The sequence below is a fragment of the Mustela putorius genome, unplaced genomic scaffold, assembly GCF_011764305.1.
Source record: "Mustela putorius furo isolate JIRA1106 unplaced genomic scaffold, ASM1176430v1.1 tig00000596_pilon_pilon_pilon, whole genome shotgun sequence".
Classification (NCBI taxonomy): Eukaryota; Metazoa; Chordata; class Mammalia; order Carnivora; family Mustelidae; genus Mustela; species Mustela putorius.
In genome coordinates, this window is record NW_025421428.1 from 16,774,902 (window position 1) to 16,792,374 (window position 17,473).

The following is a 17,473-nucleotide window of genomic DNA, read 5'->3' on the forward strand; positions in this document are numbered from 1 at the left end:
CTATATTGTCAGATCCAGCTGGGAGAATTTAGATCGCCTTCATTTCCTCAAGAACCCTTGGTCAGCTGTTTGGAAAAACATTTACGAGACACAAAGCAGTGTTCCAGATTTGAATCTTTGGCATCGGGCCACTTTTCAACAGTAGGGTGGGAGTTGGATCCCAATGGTAAATTACAGTGGGAGAAGCCACTGTCTCAAAGGTTAGGTGCAAATTGATTTTTAAACTCTGTTTCAGGGAGTGAAAAGCTTCTCTTGCTTTAAAATTTGCTGATATCAGATGCTCTTTAAAATGTATTTTTGGCTGCTTTTTTTGGTGGATGTATAAGACAGCAAGGGTCACTGATCTTTGTTTTTGGTGAAGATGTGATAGTTCCTAAGTTTTTCATCCAGATTACAGATTTTAAGCTAAGTATAGTTACTGACTTGTTTGCATTCCTAACGCCAAAAAGAAATCAATTAAAATGGATAAAAAGCCCATTGTGGTATTTGCACAGACACTTAAAAAGAAACTTTCAAGTTGATCTCCTAGCTATTATCACAATAATTCCCGCCTCGGAGTCACTGATGACAGAGTGAACTTTCTAGTGCGTCCATCTTCCATACAGAGCAGCCCATGTACGCTGAGTTCCGGCCGCGTTTTCACTGGTGTGCAGACTTGTGCCTGCAGACACGTGGAGCTGGGCGGGGGTGCAGGGACACATTTGGCTGGAAGCACGGGCCCCTTCAGCCCCTGCTGCCGTGGAGGTGGCTAAGGGCTGTGTCCTAGGCCTTGTGGGTCCTCACAGGCACACACCCTCCTCTGCCTGGCCACAGCTCCAGGGGTCCCAACAGCACCAGCCTGCAGCCTTCTTTCTCCTCTCAGGTTTTTGGAAATATTGCGCTGGATGACGACAGCAGCATCAACCGGCACAACAACTTCCGGACGTTTCTGCAGGCCCTGATGCTGCTGTTCAGGTGTGTTGGTCGGGGGTCAGCACAGGCTTGGGGGCTCCTCCGTTCAGGAGGGACGGGGTGTGTGCCAACCCAGCTCAGGCTGGCCTCCCCTCGGTGGGCCTTCCCAGCTTCTTCTCCCCTTTTCTTGGTATCCTTCCCTAAGGGTTCCTTAGGGAAGCCCCCAGGGGAGGTTAACCTGAGAGCCCCAGGTGTGAGGCTTGCCTTGACCACCTCCGCTCAGGTCCCTGGTGGTGGCCAGAAGGCCTTAGTGAGGCTGCGGCCAAGGGTCCGGGAGGACAGAAGGTGTCCAGCAGGATCTTCTTTGGTGTGCTGGCTGTCAGCTTTCCATCTGCTTACCTTGTTGACAGCAGGGTCTGTGGGACTGGGGGAAGCAGGGCAATGGGGCTGCTGCTGATGGCGAGTGTGCTACTTAGTGACCCAAGGGACTCAGCTGGCCAGACCCGCTGGTGTGAGTGTGCCTCCAGCTGCCCCCTGGGCTCACAGGACTGCAGTTCCCTAGGCTTTCCGTCCCAAGTCCAGCGTCAGAGTGGCTTGGTCCTGGCTCAAGTGCCTCCCGGTGAGGATGTGCTCGGGAGACCTGGGGGCACCTGTTGTTCTGAGATGTGACACACTCTCTGCAGACTGGGGGCTGTTGACCCTCCCGGTTTGGGGGCTGAAGGGAGAGGGGTGAATGTGTCTCCCCGCCTCCAGAGTCTCCTTTTGTAAGGCAAGCCCACCACCGTGACCCTTGGAGGGAAGAAAGGAGCTCTTAGGAGGGACTTGGGGAGCAGGGGGGCTGCCACCCGGGCTCCTTCTTGAGGTTCCCACATGTGTGTTTCTTTTCTTTCTTTCTTTCTTTTTTTTTTTTTTTTTTAAAGATTTTATTTATTTATCAGAGAGAGAGAGAGAGCGAGCACAGGCAGACAGAATGGCAGGCAGAGGCAGAGGGAGAAGCAGGCTCCCTGACGAGCAAGGAGCCCGATGTGGGACTGGATCCCAGGACGCTGGGATCATGACCTGAGCTGAAGGCAGCTGCTCAACCAACTGAGCCACCCAGGGGTCCCTCTTTCTTTTTTTTTTTTTTTTAATATTTTATTTATTTATTTGACAGACAGAGATCACAAGCAGGCAGAGAGGCAGGCAGAGAGAGAGGAGGAAGCAGGCTCCCCGCTGAGCAAAGAGCCCGATGAGGGGCTCGATCCCAGGACCCTGGGATCATGACCTGAGCCGAAGGCAGCAGGTTAACCCACTGAGCCACCCAGGCTCCCCCACATGTGTGTTTCTTTATGCAAATGTTTGTAAGGCCCAAGCTGGGGGAGCCCCACACAGTTAGTCCCAGGCAGGGCCTGTGGGGTTCTTTCCATGGAGGGAGAGCAGACAGGTCTGCTTTGCTAGGCTGCCCGGAGAGAATCGGCTGACTCTTGTTCTTTCAGTCAGAGGCCTACACTTTCTGCAAATGACATCGTCTCTCCAGACTTTAGCTGTTACGTTCGTTTCATCTCTTCGTCTGTTAATGTCCTGCCTCAGGCTGCAATAGCGAGGCAGGCCTATGAAACCAGCCGCAGCTGGAAGTCTTTGTTCTCAAAGATCTCTTTTCCTCCCTGATCTCTGAGTCACATAGGAATGCCCATGTCAGTCAGTCCTGGCACAGGACACCTGCCCTGCAGGAAAAGCCCCCTACTCCTGGCCACTGGTGATGGACAGTGGGCACGCTTGTGCCCAGAACGGCCACATGGGCACACCAGGTGGGGGGCACCCAGGCCTCTGGTCTACCTGCAAGTCTGCGGGACTTCTGGCCCTCATTCTGACTGCATATCGGGGACAAAAGTCCATGAGGAAGGTCCTCCATGGTGGCCGCTCAGGTTGGTGGGGTTGTTCTTGCAGTGTTCCAGAAGCAGCAGACGCTGGTGTGGCTGGAGTGGGCTGAGCAGAGGCCACTGAAAGAGAACAGGCCGCACGGAGTTGCAGCAGTTGTGTACATTTTGCATTTGCAGTGAGCCGGGGGGTTGTTGAGAGAAATGACCTGCTCTCACCTGTGTTTGTTGGACCCACTTGGGTGTTGGGGGGTGCGGAGCAGGAAAAGCCACTCGGAAGCTGTTGCAGAGCTCAGGGAAGGTGATGGTTGCCCAAACCCAGGGTGGCGAGAGGCAGTTAGGGTCCAGCTGTTCTTTGGAGGTAGAGGAGCGGATGAGCAGGGGTGGTGAGGGGGAGTGGAGGCAGGGATGACTGCAGCCTGTTTGGCCTGAGCAACTGGAGGGGTGGCATCCCCACCTGTTGAATCAGGGAGGGCGGGGACGCCACCTGCTGTGGGAGGGGCCAGGAAAAGCTGAGTTGGCTTTGAGGGGCCCAGAGGTCCTGGGGGGGCACTCACCATGGCGCTGGCTTCTGGTGCACTGCCTTATTTTTAGTAACTAGTTCTTTCGAGGTTAATGATCAGTTTGCAAACCTAATGCCAGAGGATTCTGAGCCCAGTGAGGGTGTGCACTGGAGCCCGCTCTTCTGGGAACCCTTCTCTGGCTGGTCTGGCCCTTCCTTCGTGGGCCTCACAGCTCTGCCCTTCTTCTTAGGAGTGCCACGGGGGAGGCCTGGCATGAGATCATGCTGTCCTGTCTCAGCAGTCAGGCCTGTGACGAGCACGCGAACGCCAGTGAGTGTGGGAGTGACTTCGCCTACTTTTACTTCGTCTCCTTCATCTTCCTTTGCTCCTTTTTGGTAAGTGCTGGTCACTGTGCCCATGTGTCCACCTGTCTCAGTCCATCTCAGGTCCCCCACGCCTCTCACAGACCCGGATACCGATTCATGTCTCGTTGCAAGCTGATTCCGTGTAGATGGTCCTGCGTCTCCGGAGACGATGACCTATAGAAGGACCCACTCTGTGATGAGCTCCTGTGGGCCTTTCTTTCTCAGAAAGGGTTTTAAGTTTCCACAGGACACCTGTCCTTTAGCCTTTAGCCTCTGTCACAGTGGTGAGTTACAGAGAAGCAGCACTCCAGCCAGCGTGCCCGGGGTGGACGAGCCTTGGGAACTGGGGCAGTGGGGAGCTCAGTGGACTGGGTCCTGGGGGCGTGGATTTTGTTCCAGGTCAGCAGACACCTCTGGGAAACTTGGAGCAGGGGCATGACACAGTCTGGCACACGTTTCCAAACCTTGCTCTGGCTTCTGCTCAGGAGAGGCTGAAGAGTGACCGGGGAGGTGGCTGGAGATGACGGTGCCTAGAGAAGGGTGGGAACCAGCAGGACAGGAGATTAAACATGAGCATGAGAGCAAACGAGGAAGAAAGCAGCCCCTGCAGTCTGCTGGTGCGCTGGAGAGAAGCTTTCGTCTATGGCCAGCGGGGGTGTCAGGTGGTGCGGCGGCTGTGGAAGTCAGCATGGCAGCTCCTCGATAAGGGAACACTAGAGTAGCCATCTGATCCAGCAGCTGCACTCCAGGCACACGCCAGAACTGAGGGCGGGGCCTCAAGCCAGTGTTTGTACACACACGTGTGCAGCAGCGTCATTCATAATGGCCTGGAGGCAGAAGCAACCAAAGTGCCCACCAGTGAGTGAGTGGTTGTGACATGGACACACAAGGGAGTACAATTCGGCCTTAGGAAAGCGGCTCTTCTGACCCATGCGACGGTATGGATGGCCTGTGAAGTCATGACGCTAAGAGAAAGAAACCAGTGGCAAAAGGAGAAGTAACGTCATGGTTTCACCTGTCTGAGGTCCTTAGAGCAGGGAAGCTCGTAGAGACCGAGAGCCCGAGGGCAGGCACTGGGGACTGGGGGAGGGGATGGCGATTAGTGTTTCATGGGGGCAGGGTTTCAGCTGGGGAAGATGGAGCAGTTCTGGGGACAGGTGGTGGGGATGGTGCCCCTCAGCTGTGCACTTCAGAGTGATTAAATCAGAAGCTCGTTGCTATGTATGTTTTACCAAATTCAGAAAATGGTCTTAAAGAAGAATTAACATAAATCCTATTCAAACTCTTTTTATTTTTAGAGGGGGGTGGGCAGATGGAGAGAGAGAGAGAATCCCAAGCAGACTCCATGCTGATTGCGGAGCCTGATGTGGGGCTTGATCTCATGACCCTGAGATCGTGACGTGAGCTGAAACCAAGACTGGGATGGACGCTTAACTGGCTGAGCCCCCCAAGGGTCCCTTACTCAAACTCTTGCAAAAAGTAGAAGAAGAGAAACATCTAACAAATCATGTGATACTGCCATTATACTAATACCAAAAGCAGGAATGATGCCACAAGAAAGATAACTACAGACCAACGTCCGTGCTAAGTACGCAGTAAGGATCCTGAACAAAATACTAGCACACCGGTTCCCATAGCACGTTAAGGGGTTAGACACAGTGATCAGGTGGGATTTATCCCAGGAGTGCAGGGATGCATCTTCAACCTACAGAGACTGACAGATGTGATGAGGGAAAAAACTCACATGATTATTTCAATAGATGCAGAAAAGCATTTGACAAAATTCAACACCCTTTCCTGACAAAAGCACTTAGCAGACTCAGAACAGAAGGGAACTTCTGTAATGTGATGAAGGGCATTTATGAAAATCTACAGTTCACATTAAAACTTAGTGACGAAGGACTATAAACTTTTCCTCCAAATATCAGGAACTAGACAAGGATCCCACTTCCTTATCACTTCTACTCAGCATTGTGCTGGAAGTCCTAGTTAGAGGAGTTAGGCAAGGAAAAGAAATAAAAAGCACCCAAATTGGAGAGGAAACGGTAAAGCTATCTCTATTTGCAAAGATATGATGGTATATGTAGAACATCTTGAAGAACACACACACACACGCACACACGTGCACGCACGCACGGTGCTAGAACTAATAAATGAGTTAATCAAAGTCTCAGAGTACAAAATCAACACATAAAAGTCAGTTATGTTTCTGTGTACCAGCAATAAACAACTTGAAAAGGAAATTAAGGAAATAATTCCATTTCCAGTAGCATCCAAAGGGATAAAATACCTAGGAATAAATACCCGTGTAGATGAAAACCTTAAATAAGTTAAAGAAGACCTAATTAAGTGGAAAGACATGCAGGCCCATGGATCCGAAGACTTCATGTTGGTGAGGTGGTGATGGCCTCACAGAGTGAGCTCCAGATTCAGTGTGGTCCCTGTCAGAGCGCCAGGGCCCTTTCTACAGGAATGGGAAAGCTGGTCCTCAAATTCATATGGAAGGACAAGGAACCCCAAATAACAAAACAATCTTGAAAATTAAAGATCAAGTGAGAGAACCCATGTTTCCCTATTACAAAACTTACTGTGAAGGTACCATGAGTCAGAACAATGTGGCTGAAGAGATACTTCTCCAAAGAAGTTATACAGACGACCAGCAGGTACATGAGAAGGTGCTCAGTGTCCCTGTCGTCAGGGAAATGCTCATCAAGACAACAGCGACCCATCGCCTCGTCCATTTAAAATGGACTATCATGGAGAAGACATGAGGTGGCAGGTGTTGGCGAAGATGTGGAGAAAAGTGAACCGCTGTATTTGGTCAGTGGGAATGTAAATTGGTACAGTCACTATGGAAAACAGTATATATGTTCCTCAAAAAATAAAAAATGGAGCTAAGATATGATCTAGCAATCCCACTTTTGGTATACATCCAAATGGAAGGAGAGGAGGAGATTGAAGACAGATCTGCATGCCCACGTTCACTGCAGCATTTCTCACAATGGACGAGGTATGGAAACAACCCAAGTGTTCATCAGTGGATGAGTAGACAAGGAGGACTTGGTGTGTACACACACACACACACACACACACACACACACACACACAGTATTCAGCCATGGGAAAGAAGGAACTCCTTCTGTCATTTGTGACAACATGGATGGATCTTGAAGGCATTGTGCTAGGTGAAAAAGGCCAGACCGAAAAAGACAAATACTGCATATATCACTTACCTGTGGAATTTCTTTTGGAAGCCAGACCATAGAAACAGAGAGTTGAAGAACTATTGCCAGGGACTGGAGAGTTGGGGAAGTAGGGATAAGTTGCGGAAAGGGTGCACACCTTCAGCTCTAATATGAATAAAGTCCAAAAATGTGAAGTAAAGCATGGTGACTATAGCTGATAACATGCATTGTATAACTGAAATTTTCTAGAGGGCAGAATGTAAATATTCTATCAAAAATATGTGATGGACGTGTTAGCTAGATGGCAGGGGTCCTTTGATGATGTGTGTGTGTGTAGAGACTGGAATATGTACTGTAAGTGTCTTGTAATGATGTCAGTCACGTTTATCTCAGTAAGGCTGATGCGGGGACAGTAGGTATTGGCATAAGGATAGACCATTGGAGTGGGACAGAGATTCCAGAAATAAATCCAAATATCTATGGACAGTTGATTTTTGACACGGATGCCAAAGCTGCTCGGTGTGGCAAGAACAGTTTCTTTGACACATCGCGAAGAGACAAGCAGATGTCCACATCTGGAAAAAAAGAAGATGGACCCCTACCTCACCCCATATACAAAAATGAACCTAGAACTGGTAAAAGACCTAAATGTAGGAGCTAACACTACAGATCTCTTAGAAGAAAGCATGGGGGCAGATCTTGATCTCGGATTTGTCGAAGGATTCTTAGATTTGATGCCAAAATCACAAGCAACAAAAGAGAAAAATAAATTAGAATACTCAAAATTAAACACTTTTGTGTGTCAAAGGGGATTATAAAAAATGTGAAAATGCAATCTAAGGAATGGGAGAAAATATTTACTAATTGCATATTTTTAAGGGGATGATATCCAAAACACATAAAGAACTCTCAGAACTGCAAAAGACAAGGATAAAAAAAAATGGGCAAAGAATCAGAATAGACATTTTTGGCCAGAAGGTATACAAAGTGGCCAAAAAGCACATGAAGATATTCATCATCTTTGGACTAAACTCAGGAAACTCAGAGCCACACACTTGCTCCACACTCACTGGGATGGTTACAATAATAAGAATTTTTTTAATGGGAAATAACCAGCATTGTCAGGCACGTGGAGAAATTGTGACTCTTGCGCATTTCAGTAGGAATGTAAAATGCATCAGCTTCTGTGGAAAACAGTTCAGCCCTCGGTGGCAACAACCCAAATGTCCTTCCGTGGGTGGACAGAGAGACAAACTGCTGTGTACCCCACGGGATGTTATTCAGCCTTAACAAGCCGTGCGGTTCGGCGCCTGACAACTGGGTGAGCCTCATGGGAAGCGGAGAAGCCGGGCCCGGGAGGCCCTCGATGGCCCTGTGCTGAGGGACTCCTCTTGCAAGAAACACCGCAAGGAGACAAGCCTGTGGGTACCGGATAGACACTGTAGGGAAGGGGGACAAGTGAGCGACTCCTTATGGCACAAGGCGTTTTCTGGGGTGATAAAGAATTTTTGAAACTCGAGGGGTGGTTGACTGATGTTGCGAATAAGTGAAGCCTCTGGATTGTGAAATATTGAATGTATGTTCTGTGAATTTCAACTCAATTAAAGGGGGAAAGAAGCCAAGCTTTTGGCCGCCAGAGTCTAAACCCCTAACTCCGAAGTCGCTGCTTCCCTTGACAGCCAGCTTTGAGGGGATGGTGGTGACGGAGGTGGGGCAACTCGGTGTGCGGACGGGGCGGGGGTGGGGGGCTTGGGAGAGTTGGTGGGATCTAGCCCCAGGGCAGGGGCCGCCGCAGGGGTGGTGGTGGTAGGGTGGAGGGCAGAGGCTGCGGGGAAGCAGGGCTGGCTCTGGATGAGCTGCAGTGGCCTCTGCTGCTAGGGTGGTTTCACACAGACTTTGGCAGGAGGGGAAGGGCTAGAGTAGAGGGCAGGCTGAGGTCTCCTTATGTCACCCCTTCTCCTTCCTGTCCTGCAGATGTTGAACCTCTTTGTGGCCGTGATCATGGACAATTTTGAGTACCTTACACGGGACTCTTCCATCCTAGGGCCTCACCACCTGGACGAGTTCATCCGGGTCTGGGCTGAGTACGACCCGGCCGCGTGGTGAGTGGCCCCCGTGCTCCGTGGTCCTCAGGGTGGTCCATGCCACAGAGCTCAGAACAAGGCTGGGGGGCTTCAGACCTGTGTCACGTGAGGTCTGTCCCTCAGTTCTCGGTGGGGCCCGCGTAGGGTGGTGCTAGGTCCCCCTCTGGGTGGCACGCTCCTTCTCATGCCCACGGTGCTTTCACACAGCTCCCTGGGTGCAGAAAAGCTCCAGGAGACCCTCAGCCCAGCCCTTAGCCGCTTCTGAGGGGTCTGTGAGGCTCAGGGCTCTTGTGGAAGGGGAGCATATGGTCTCCCTGCGGGTCTGTCATGTGAGGGGCGTGGAGGGCTCAAGGAATAGGGTGTGGACACAGCAGGAGGGCCTTCCCTCGGGGCCTCACCATCCTCATGAAGCTTGGAGGCCTTCGTGGCACAAATGACATTCCTCCTGCCCATGGGCTCAGGCCTCTCCCTCTCTGCCATCGCCCTTGGGAACAGGAGCCAACACGCACCTGTGTCCCCAGCCCAGGCTGCCAATAGCAGGCGCTCGGTGAACTTTTACTGACATCGAAGGAGCTACCAGGAAGGGTCTAGTATGCTGGAGACCCTCTGGTCCTGGTGGGTAAGGTTACTGTCTTGCGTCAGGAGAGGGGTGGCTCATTTCCAGACAGCAAGGGTGTCGTGAGGGGACCGGCTGGGGCTAAAATGTTGTTCCATGGTCGGCGTGAGAGTCCCGCACACAGGGACTGCTCTTACCCTCGGGGTCGCGGAGCAACGCGGACTCACTGCCCGTCTGTCTGTTCCTTCATCTGTCGCTCCTCACTGGCTTATGCACTCATTCACGCTCTCAAGCAGTTTCTTGAGTAGTTATTCAGGGCACGCTCTCGGCAAGGCCGCCAGGACATGGAGGGGCCAAGAGCCCTGGCTGCTGGGGAAGGCACGGGTCTGCTCCCCGCCTCGGTCATGGTGAGCGCCAGCAGACGCGATTGTGAACGAGCAGGCGTCCGTCCCTCCCACGCTTGGAGGCAAGGGGACGTCTGGGAAGACGGGGTGTGGCCACTCCCACGTCCTCTCTCCGTGGCTCCCCAGCCTGCCTGTGCCCCCTCACGCAGCTCTGGGTGTGGTCACCCCATGTGGTAGAGGCCTGGGGCCGATGGTCAGTGTCGTCGTGGTGAGGACCCTACGGCCCACAGATGGCCCGAGCTCCTACCTGTGTTTCCCTCAACGGAAACTCAGCGAGGGGATCAGGTGCTCTGACCCCAGGGCCCAGAAGGCCTGGGGGCTTGCAGGGTCCCTCAGCCTCCTTTCCTGCAGCCTTCCTGGAGCCCCTACCGCATCCCAGGAAGGCCCAGAGGTTGCTGCGGGAGACCCTTCCCGGGCTGGCGTGCCCTGAGACCACGGGCAGCACCCGCAACCCTCGGGCATTGCTGTGCCCATAGTGTTTCTGGGTGTTCTCCATTGTGAATCTTTTGCCATTTTCACACATTGCCGAGTGAGTGTAACTGTTACTTAACATTTCATGGTGTAGGTGACTGTTTCCATGGCCTTGGGGAGTCCTGCCACTGTGCTGATGTGCCACCAGGCTGGGCCTGCCATGCCCAGTCTCGTTCTGGCGGCAGGTGGGGGTTCTCTGGTCAGGCCAGAGGGCAGGGGAGACTCCAAGCGAGGCTCTTCCCAGGAGGGGCCTCTGGACCATGGGGCAGCTGTTTGCGGCACAGTGTTTCTGTTGGTGGTGTTACCGGGAAGCGGAGATACTGTGGGTTGTGACTTGGACACATGTCCACGTGGGCAGGACAAACGCAGGTTGGAGCAGGCCTGTGAGAAGGGAGGACTTCTCCCAAATCTTTATGAACTGCCGACCCAGGACTTCCCCTAGTCCAGCCGCTGGGGGAGCAGAATGAGGACAGACAGGAAATGGACCAGGGCCAGACTGTGGTTTTGTGATGGCTCAGACGTCCTGAAATCCAGAGTCAGGAAAACAGGGCCTCTGGAAGGCAGAGGCCATTGGGAGCGTGGTCAAGAAAGTCTGTGGAAGAGTAGACAGCAGATGGAAGCCTCGTGCCAGAGGTGGCCTCTGTGAAACAGCACACAAGCCCGTGGTCCGAAGTCACATGGACGTGACCAACAGCTGACGCTCAGACTTGCTGCTCCCACATGTGCCTGGGGCTGGAAACAGAGCCTGCCTCCCGGTGGCAGGGGCCAGGGGAAGGCCCAGCAGAGGCCACTAAGCAGACCGAGTCCTGGGCACAGGAGCAAGGAGAGTGCTTTGAGCCCTTCCTGGCCTGCGTGGTAGACGCATGGTTGTGGTCATCGTTATGTCCCAGCTGGCCACTCTGCTGCCTCCTGGTTCTTGGAGAAACTTAAAAAACAGCAAAACTTTGTGAAATTTCCACGCTTTCATGTGCGTGTGTATGTGTGTATGTGTGTGTGTTTGTCCCTGTGTGGCTCTGGGAGTGTGTGCACAGTGCATATGTGCAGGGATGTTTTTGTGTGGGTACGTGTACAGGTCTGTACACACGTGGCATGCACATGTGCATGTGTATGGCAGACATATACATGTGCACGTGCGCACATGCTTGTGTGTACATGTACGGGTACACACACGTGACTGCAGACATTTGAGTGCAGTGATGTTTGTGTGCTCCTGTGTGTGTTCGTGTGCACGTGTGTGTGAACGCCTGTGTGTGTGAGTGTATAAGGCATGCTTGTGTGTGTACACGCGTGTGGATGCAGGTCTGCGTGGGCGTGGTGATGAAGAAGGCACGGGGTTGTTGCTTCCTGGTGCCGCCCTCCCCCATCTTCGTGTGGCTTCACTTTGTGGTGGTGTGGACCCTCGAAAGGAGCATCACATCCCACCTGTGCGCGGTCTGTCTGCTCGTCTTTGTGCTCATCCATCTGCCCGTCACCATTCCGGAGCCTCCACAGTGTGCCTGGGGCCGGGGGTGTGTAGGCGAAGCAGGCTCGTGCTCTCAGGACGCTGGGTGCGGCAGCACTGGGGGAGATCAGGGGAGTTGTAGTGAGAGCCCAGCTGTTTGGGGAGGGAGAGACCCCGTCTGCCTGGTGAGTCAGAGGAGGTGGCATTTGAGCCAGACTGGGAGGGGCAGGATGGACGGAGCTCCGGAGAAGCGGGTGGGGCAGGGCTGAAGGGAAGGGGGTCTGATTGTGTCTGATGGAGAAGAGAACACATCGCAAAGGGGCTGGAAGGGTGGCTGGGACAGGCAGAGAAGGTCTTGAACTTCAGGACAGACCGTAGCTTTGACTTAATAGACAGCAAGGACAGTGTTTGAGTCGGGACGACGGTCTTGTTCCCCCACCTTCCATCTGGTGCCCTCTGAGGGGTTTGATGGTGGAAGAGAGAAGACAAGCCAAAGAACAGGCTGCACATTGGGTTGGGTGATTACCGGGGCTGGGGGCTTCACCATGCTTCCAGACCCTTTGTGATGATGCTCTGTGTCCAGTGAAGTTAGCAAGCACCTTGGGTGAGGCAGAATGGGGCTTCCTCTTTCTTCCCTTTTTTCCAGAAGTTTGGATCTGATTGGACAGGAAAGAGAAACGTGTTGGCTGGGGTGCCAACCCTGGGACAAGGGGGTTCTTAGTCGGACCAGCAGATTCCAGGAGATTTGGGAGGTGGGGCCCCATCAGGAGAGCCAGGCACAGGGTCCCAGGCACTCGGGGAGCAAGAGTAGGGGCTGCTGGAGAGGGTGGGGGAGCAGGGCCCAGGGAGAGATGGACCGGTGGTTCCAGTGTGTGCACGGTGGGGGCTGGGGGCCGGGCCGGCCGTGTTCCATGTGGTGTGTCTCCCACCTGCCTCAGGCTCGGACACTGTCTTGGGGCTGCCACGCTTCCTGGGGCTGTCGGAGCCCCAGGGTTCCCTGCAGGGAGCTGCCTGTCCAGCCGCGGGGCTCCTCTTCCTGCCGCAGGCTGGGTGGGTGGGCGGGGCGGGCTCAGCTGCCTTGGTTGCTGTAACCTGTGACGTTTCCTTTCCAGTTGCCGGATTCATTATAAGGATATGTACAGTTTGTTGCGTTGTATTACGCCACCCGTTGGCTTAGGGAAGAGCTGCCCTCGTAGGTTGGCCTACAAGGTTTGCGACTTCAGAGCCTCCATCCCACATACTCTCCCCTGCCCGAAATGCAGACACAGCACACACTCCCTGCCTGGTTTGGGAATGACAACACCTCACCTCTCTTTCCTCCTGCCCTGCCCTGCCCGCACTCCAACCTCCTGGACGCTTCGGTCCCCCATCTGATCTCCTGACCCCTCCAGCTGGCCGGGGAGAGGCAGCCTTCTGAGGCAGTGCACACGGAGCTTTCTGGCTGGGCCTTGAGGGCAGGGGTCGGCTGCTGGGTGGGAGCTGGGGGCCAGGCGCTGCCTGTGCCCAAGGAAGCAGCTGTCTCACCTGGCTTTGCCTCCAGGCTCTCAAGGGTGGGCTGATGGTCAGACAGGTTGGAGGCCAAGGGCCCCAGAGGAGGAGAGCATGGGCACAAGCAGACCAGGAGCAGCTGCCCCTCCCAGTCCGAAGAGCCCAACAACCCAGGGGTTTCTGTTCCCTGAGGGAGGCGAGGGCAGAGGCAGTGGAGGCCCAAGGATGGGCTCCCCTGCTTCACCTCTGGATTGAACCACTCAGCCAAGGCTGGGCACCCTGGGAGGAGGGCCAGGCCCTGGGGCAGTTGTTCCTGCCAGGGAAAAGCTGTCCCTTTTTTGTCCTGGGAGGCCTGCACCTGACCATGTCTCTGGGACCCTGAGCAGGTCCCATAGGCAGGTGTCCCTGGGGGTGGAGTTGAGGCTGCAGGCCTGGTGGCCTGTCTACCTCTGGAAGACACAGTCAGCAGCCGCAGACACCTCCCTGGATCTGGAGCCGGGTCCCGTCTGTGGGCCCCAGCCCTGTTCCTGGCGTGCTGTCAGGGGGGAGTAAGAGTGGCTCCGAGCCACTTCCGACCCCAGCTGCCCACCGCGCCCCCCCCTCACCGGCCCCCGCAGTCTCCCATTTCCTGCCCAGCCCTGACTCCCAGCAGCAGCCCTGCCCTGGGCAGCCTCGGGCGTCTCTGGGCTTGGAGCAGGACTCACCCGTCCAGTTTGTCTCAAGAGCCTCTGGGCTCCTTGCAGAACAACATGGCTCCCACTCTAGTTTTCTGGCCTGTTTTAGATTTTTCTCCACTTTTTAGCCTCCAGGCTAACTTGGAAGCAAATTGAGCATTAAGGAACGCTGACGTTTCTGCCGTGGTTCTCAGGCTGGCCTCCTGGGTTAGGCACCAGCTCTCCCGGCATGGTGAAACAGCTCTTTTCCAATTTGGCATTATCTGTGGTTTCTAAAAGCGTAAAATCCGAAGTTGACAACCCAAAGCCGCCCCGATGCAGCCCTTCCTCATCCCTCCATGTTCATTAGCTCAGATGTCACCCCTGCCCGCTGCCCTGCGTGGGGCTGGAGTGTGGAGGTGAGGCTGGGAGGGGCAAGGAGGGGATCGAGTCAAGCAGAAAAGTCCCTCATTTTGCGTATTTTGACTTCGGCCTGTAATCTGACGCTGGTTAACTGGATCTGTTTTCTTGTCTGCTTCCTCCCCCTCCCCTCCTGCCGCACCCCTTCCTGTGGACCCCACCCTCGCCTCTGCCTCTCTGGGCCGGGTCTCCAGTGGGCGCATCAGTTACAATGACATGTTTGAGATGCTGAAACACATGTCCCCACCCCTGGGGCTGGGGAAGAAATGCCCTGCTCGAGTTGCATACAAGGTAGACCCCGCCCCTGCACCCCGAGGCTGGCTGTGCTGGGGATGGCCTCAGGTCTCCTCTGGGGGCTTATCCGTCTGTTTGTCTGCCGCTCTGCTATCTCACTGTTTCTTCCTTTTCTCTGCTCCAACCACGTCCTCTACCTTCCCAGACAGAGGGACATGGATACCACGATGGTGTCTCTGCAGCCGCCCCTTGTTCCCGCGGGTCTGCCCACCCTGAGAGGCCCTGAGAGGCTCAGGAAGACAGAGGCGGAGCCCTCCCCCTGCCTTTCTTCCCTTTCCTTCTCTTTCCTGGAAATGACGGGACAGACCACCTTCTTGACAGAAGCTGCTTTTGTTCTGGGCCCAGGACGGCACTCAGCTTCTCTGTCCCATAAGCGCCTGATGAAGGTGGAGGTATCCAGCCCTTCAGGTCTGACCCTGGGGTGATAGGGCTCTGCAGGGCCTCCGGCACTTAGGAGGAGCCCACACCCAGCTCCACACGTGCAGAACTTCTCGGGGTCTGGGCTGCCGTCAGCCTGGGGAGGAAGCATCCCCACAGTGGGAAGGAGGCACTGTGGCATTGAGAAGGAAGAGGACGCCACGGAGAGGCGTCCTGCTGTCATTCCTGGGGCTTCAGAGGGCTGCTACAGGGTAAGGAGAGCCTCAGGGGCTCAGGTGGTCCGAAGCCCCCTCCCTCCAATGCCCAGGAGGCTGAGCCGCAACGAGGGGTAAACTGAGGGACACCTCCTGGCATCCCTCTTCAGGAGGCGAGCCGGTCACATGGCCCAGCCCACAGCCTGCTCCCATCTGCCCATGTGTCCTTAGCCCCCCTTTGGTGTATAGGCACCTTCCATCCGTCTAGCAACCCCCCACCTGCCGCCCAGCACCAAGAGTCCTCCTGCAGCTCCTGCTGCTCCCAGAAAACAGAGCCAGCCGGAGTCCTGCGACTCAGCCAGCGTGTGTCTGGAGGCTCCCTGCCCCCGCCCTCTCTCTGAGCAAGCCTCCCAGCAGAGCCCTCCCCTCTCTGGTTCTGTCCACGCTGTCAATGCTCCAAATCTGGGCCTGTCACTGTCACCTGGCCCAGCACAGCCTTCGGAAGCTAAGCAGTTGTCCCTCAAGCCGTCGGCAGACGCCTCTGCTCTCTTCCTCAGCCCTTCCCTGCCTGGCCTGCACGTTGTGCCTGCCTGGAGGCCTGCATGTGTGGCCATAGCTTTGTTCCCAAGAAGGAGAGTTCTGTCCGGACCGGCACCTGGGGTTGGGCTGGGCATGCAGGGCCCCGATGGGCTAGCCTTTGGGCCCCTCCCCAGCTCTGCTGGCCGGTTCCAAGGTGCTGGTCATGAAGAGACCAGGGGCGGCAGCAGGCTGAGTGGGAATGGAGGGGTGTGGAGAGCTGGGGAGGGTGCAGGAGAAGGGCAGAGTGCTGTGACCAGGAGGGTCTCAGCCCAGGGCAGAGATGCCTGTCTGTTTGCCCTGGCCTTGTCCTGCTGCCGCTTCCTGAGATCCTGGCCCTTCTAGGGCCTAGTCAGGCAGAGGAGAGCCTCTGGTGAAGGTGCCTTGGACAGAGCTCTCTTCTCTTGGTGATCACCTGCTCGCCCCTCCATGCTGGTACCCAACTCCCTGACCCCCTGGAGAGGAATCCCTCTGCCTCTCCTTCTGTCATTGGTGCCGGTCTACAGGGACACCGTGCTCTGGAAAGCCTGTTTTCCTGGTGTGCGTCACACAGGTTATGTGTGCGGTCCTGGGACCACGAGTGGGTGTGCCAGGTGGGGCTTTGCCAGCATTCAAGGGGGCAGAGTCTAGGCTCATGTCTCCAACCACCCAACCTCTATTAGATTGAGGATTGGATTTAGGGCCGAGACACCGGGGACGGGGCTGAGGGCCCTCCCCAAAGGCACTGCTGTGTCATAGGGTATGGGCTTGGCAGAGGACAGGCAGAGCCCAGGGAGGGACCCGGCGTCCCCGTCTCTAGCTCTTGTCTTGCGGCAGAGGACAAGAGACTGCTGAGAGGTGACGGCTGGGTCACGGGTCCCCTAGGGCTCCAGCCGGCCAGCTGGGTGACCTGCCATTCTGAGGCCATTCCAGACACACTGGGGACACTTTTCTTCCTAGACATCACATAAGTTCTCAGAGTCTCAGGCTGCGGGTAGCTGTTGGCTGTTCCTGGAGGTCTGTGGGATGGACACTCGTCTGTCTCCCACGGTTCTGTCCTTGAGAAATGAGGAGAGGAGAGGGGCGGGTCACCTGATGGGGAAGCAGGGAGTACAGCAGCCGGACGCCGCCCCCAGTCTGCTCCGGAGTACTTTTACTCCTGTGCGGTCATCTTGAGCCTCTCCCGAGGAGCCTTCACGTTGGCTCTGTGCAGTCCTACCGGCTCCGGGTCCTTCTGACTGGAAGGTGCTGGCTGCCTATTCCAGGTCCCCTGGCTGGGTGGTGAGAGACAAAGCCTTCCTGGGTGGAGGGAGGCCTCACTGGGAGCTGGAGCCCAGGGCTGTGCTCATGGCTGACCTGCCCTTTGTCCAGGGCTCCGGGCTGCCGGTGGAACGGGTGACCCTGGCAGAGCAGTAAGGACAGGGGTCTTCCCGTCCATCTGTGGGCCATCCCAGGGCACCCCAGCCTCAGTTCTGCAGCCCAGACCCCTCCCTCTTGAGCCCAGGCCACATGCCCCATACTCCAGCCTCGGGCAGGGGTCCTTCCGGCTGAGCACGTGCCTGTTCTTTCAGAGGGACCCAGCCTTCTGGCTTGGTGCGATGCGACAGTCTTTACCCGGATGTCCCTTTGTCTGCGGCTGGGTGAAGCCTCAGCTCCGGTGAGGGTGGGGGTCCAAGGGTGAGTGTGAATGCTGGCAAAACTCCCAGCCACCCAACTTTGCTTGGGCCTGGGCACC

The 17,473-nt window shown here is 55.3% G+C and overlaps 1 protein-coding gene across 9 annotated transcripts in view; it reads left to right on the plus strand.

Moving 5' to 3' along the window:
* Nucleotides 1-17,473, plus strand: part of CACNA1B (calcium voltage-gated channel subunit alpha1 B) — a 185,349-nt gene that overhangs the window by 152,688 nt on the left and 15,188 nt on the right. For 8 of the 9 annotated variants that reach the window (XM_045082838.1, XM_045082843.1, XM_045082839.1 and 5 more), the window contains 4 exons: nucleotides 863-954; nucleotides 3,501-3,645; nucleotides 8,775-8,902; nucleotides 14,512-14,608. In XM_045082838.1, coding sequence (XP_044938773.1) covers nucleotides 863-954; nucleotides 3,501-3,645; nucleotides 8,775-8,902; nucleotides 14,512-14,608 — 462 coding nt within the window. The remainder of the gene's footprint in view (nucleotides 1-862; nucleotides 955-3,500; nucleotides 3,646-8,774; nucleotides 8,903-14,511; nucleotides 14,609-17,473) is intronic. The other variant, XR_006607487.1, reaches the window with a different exon arrangement.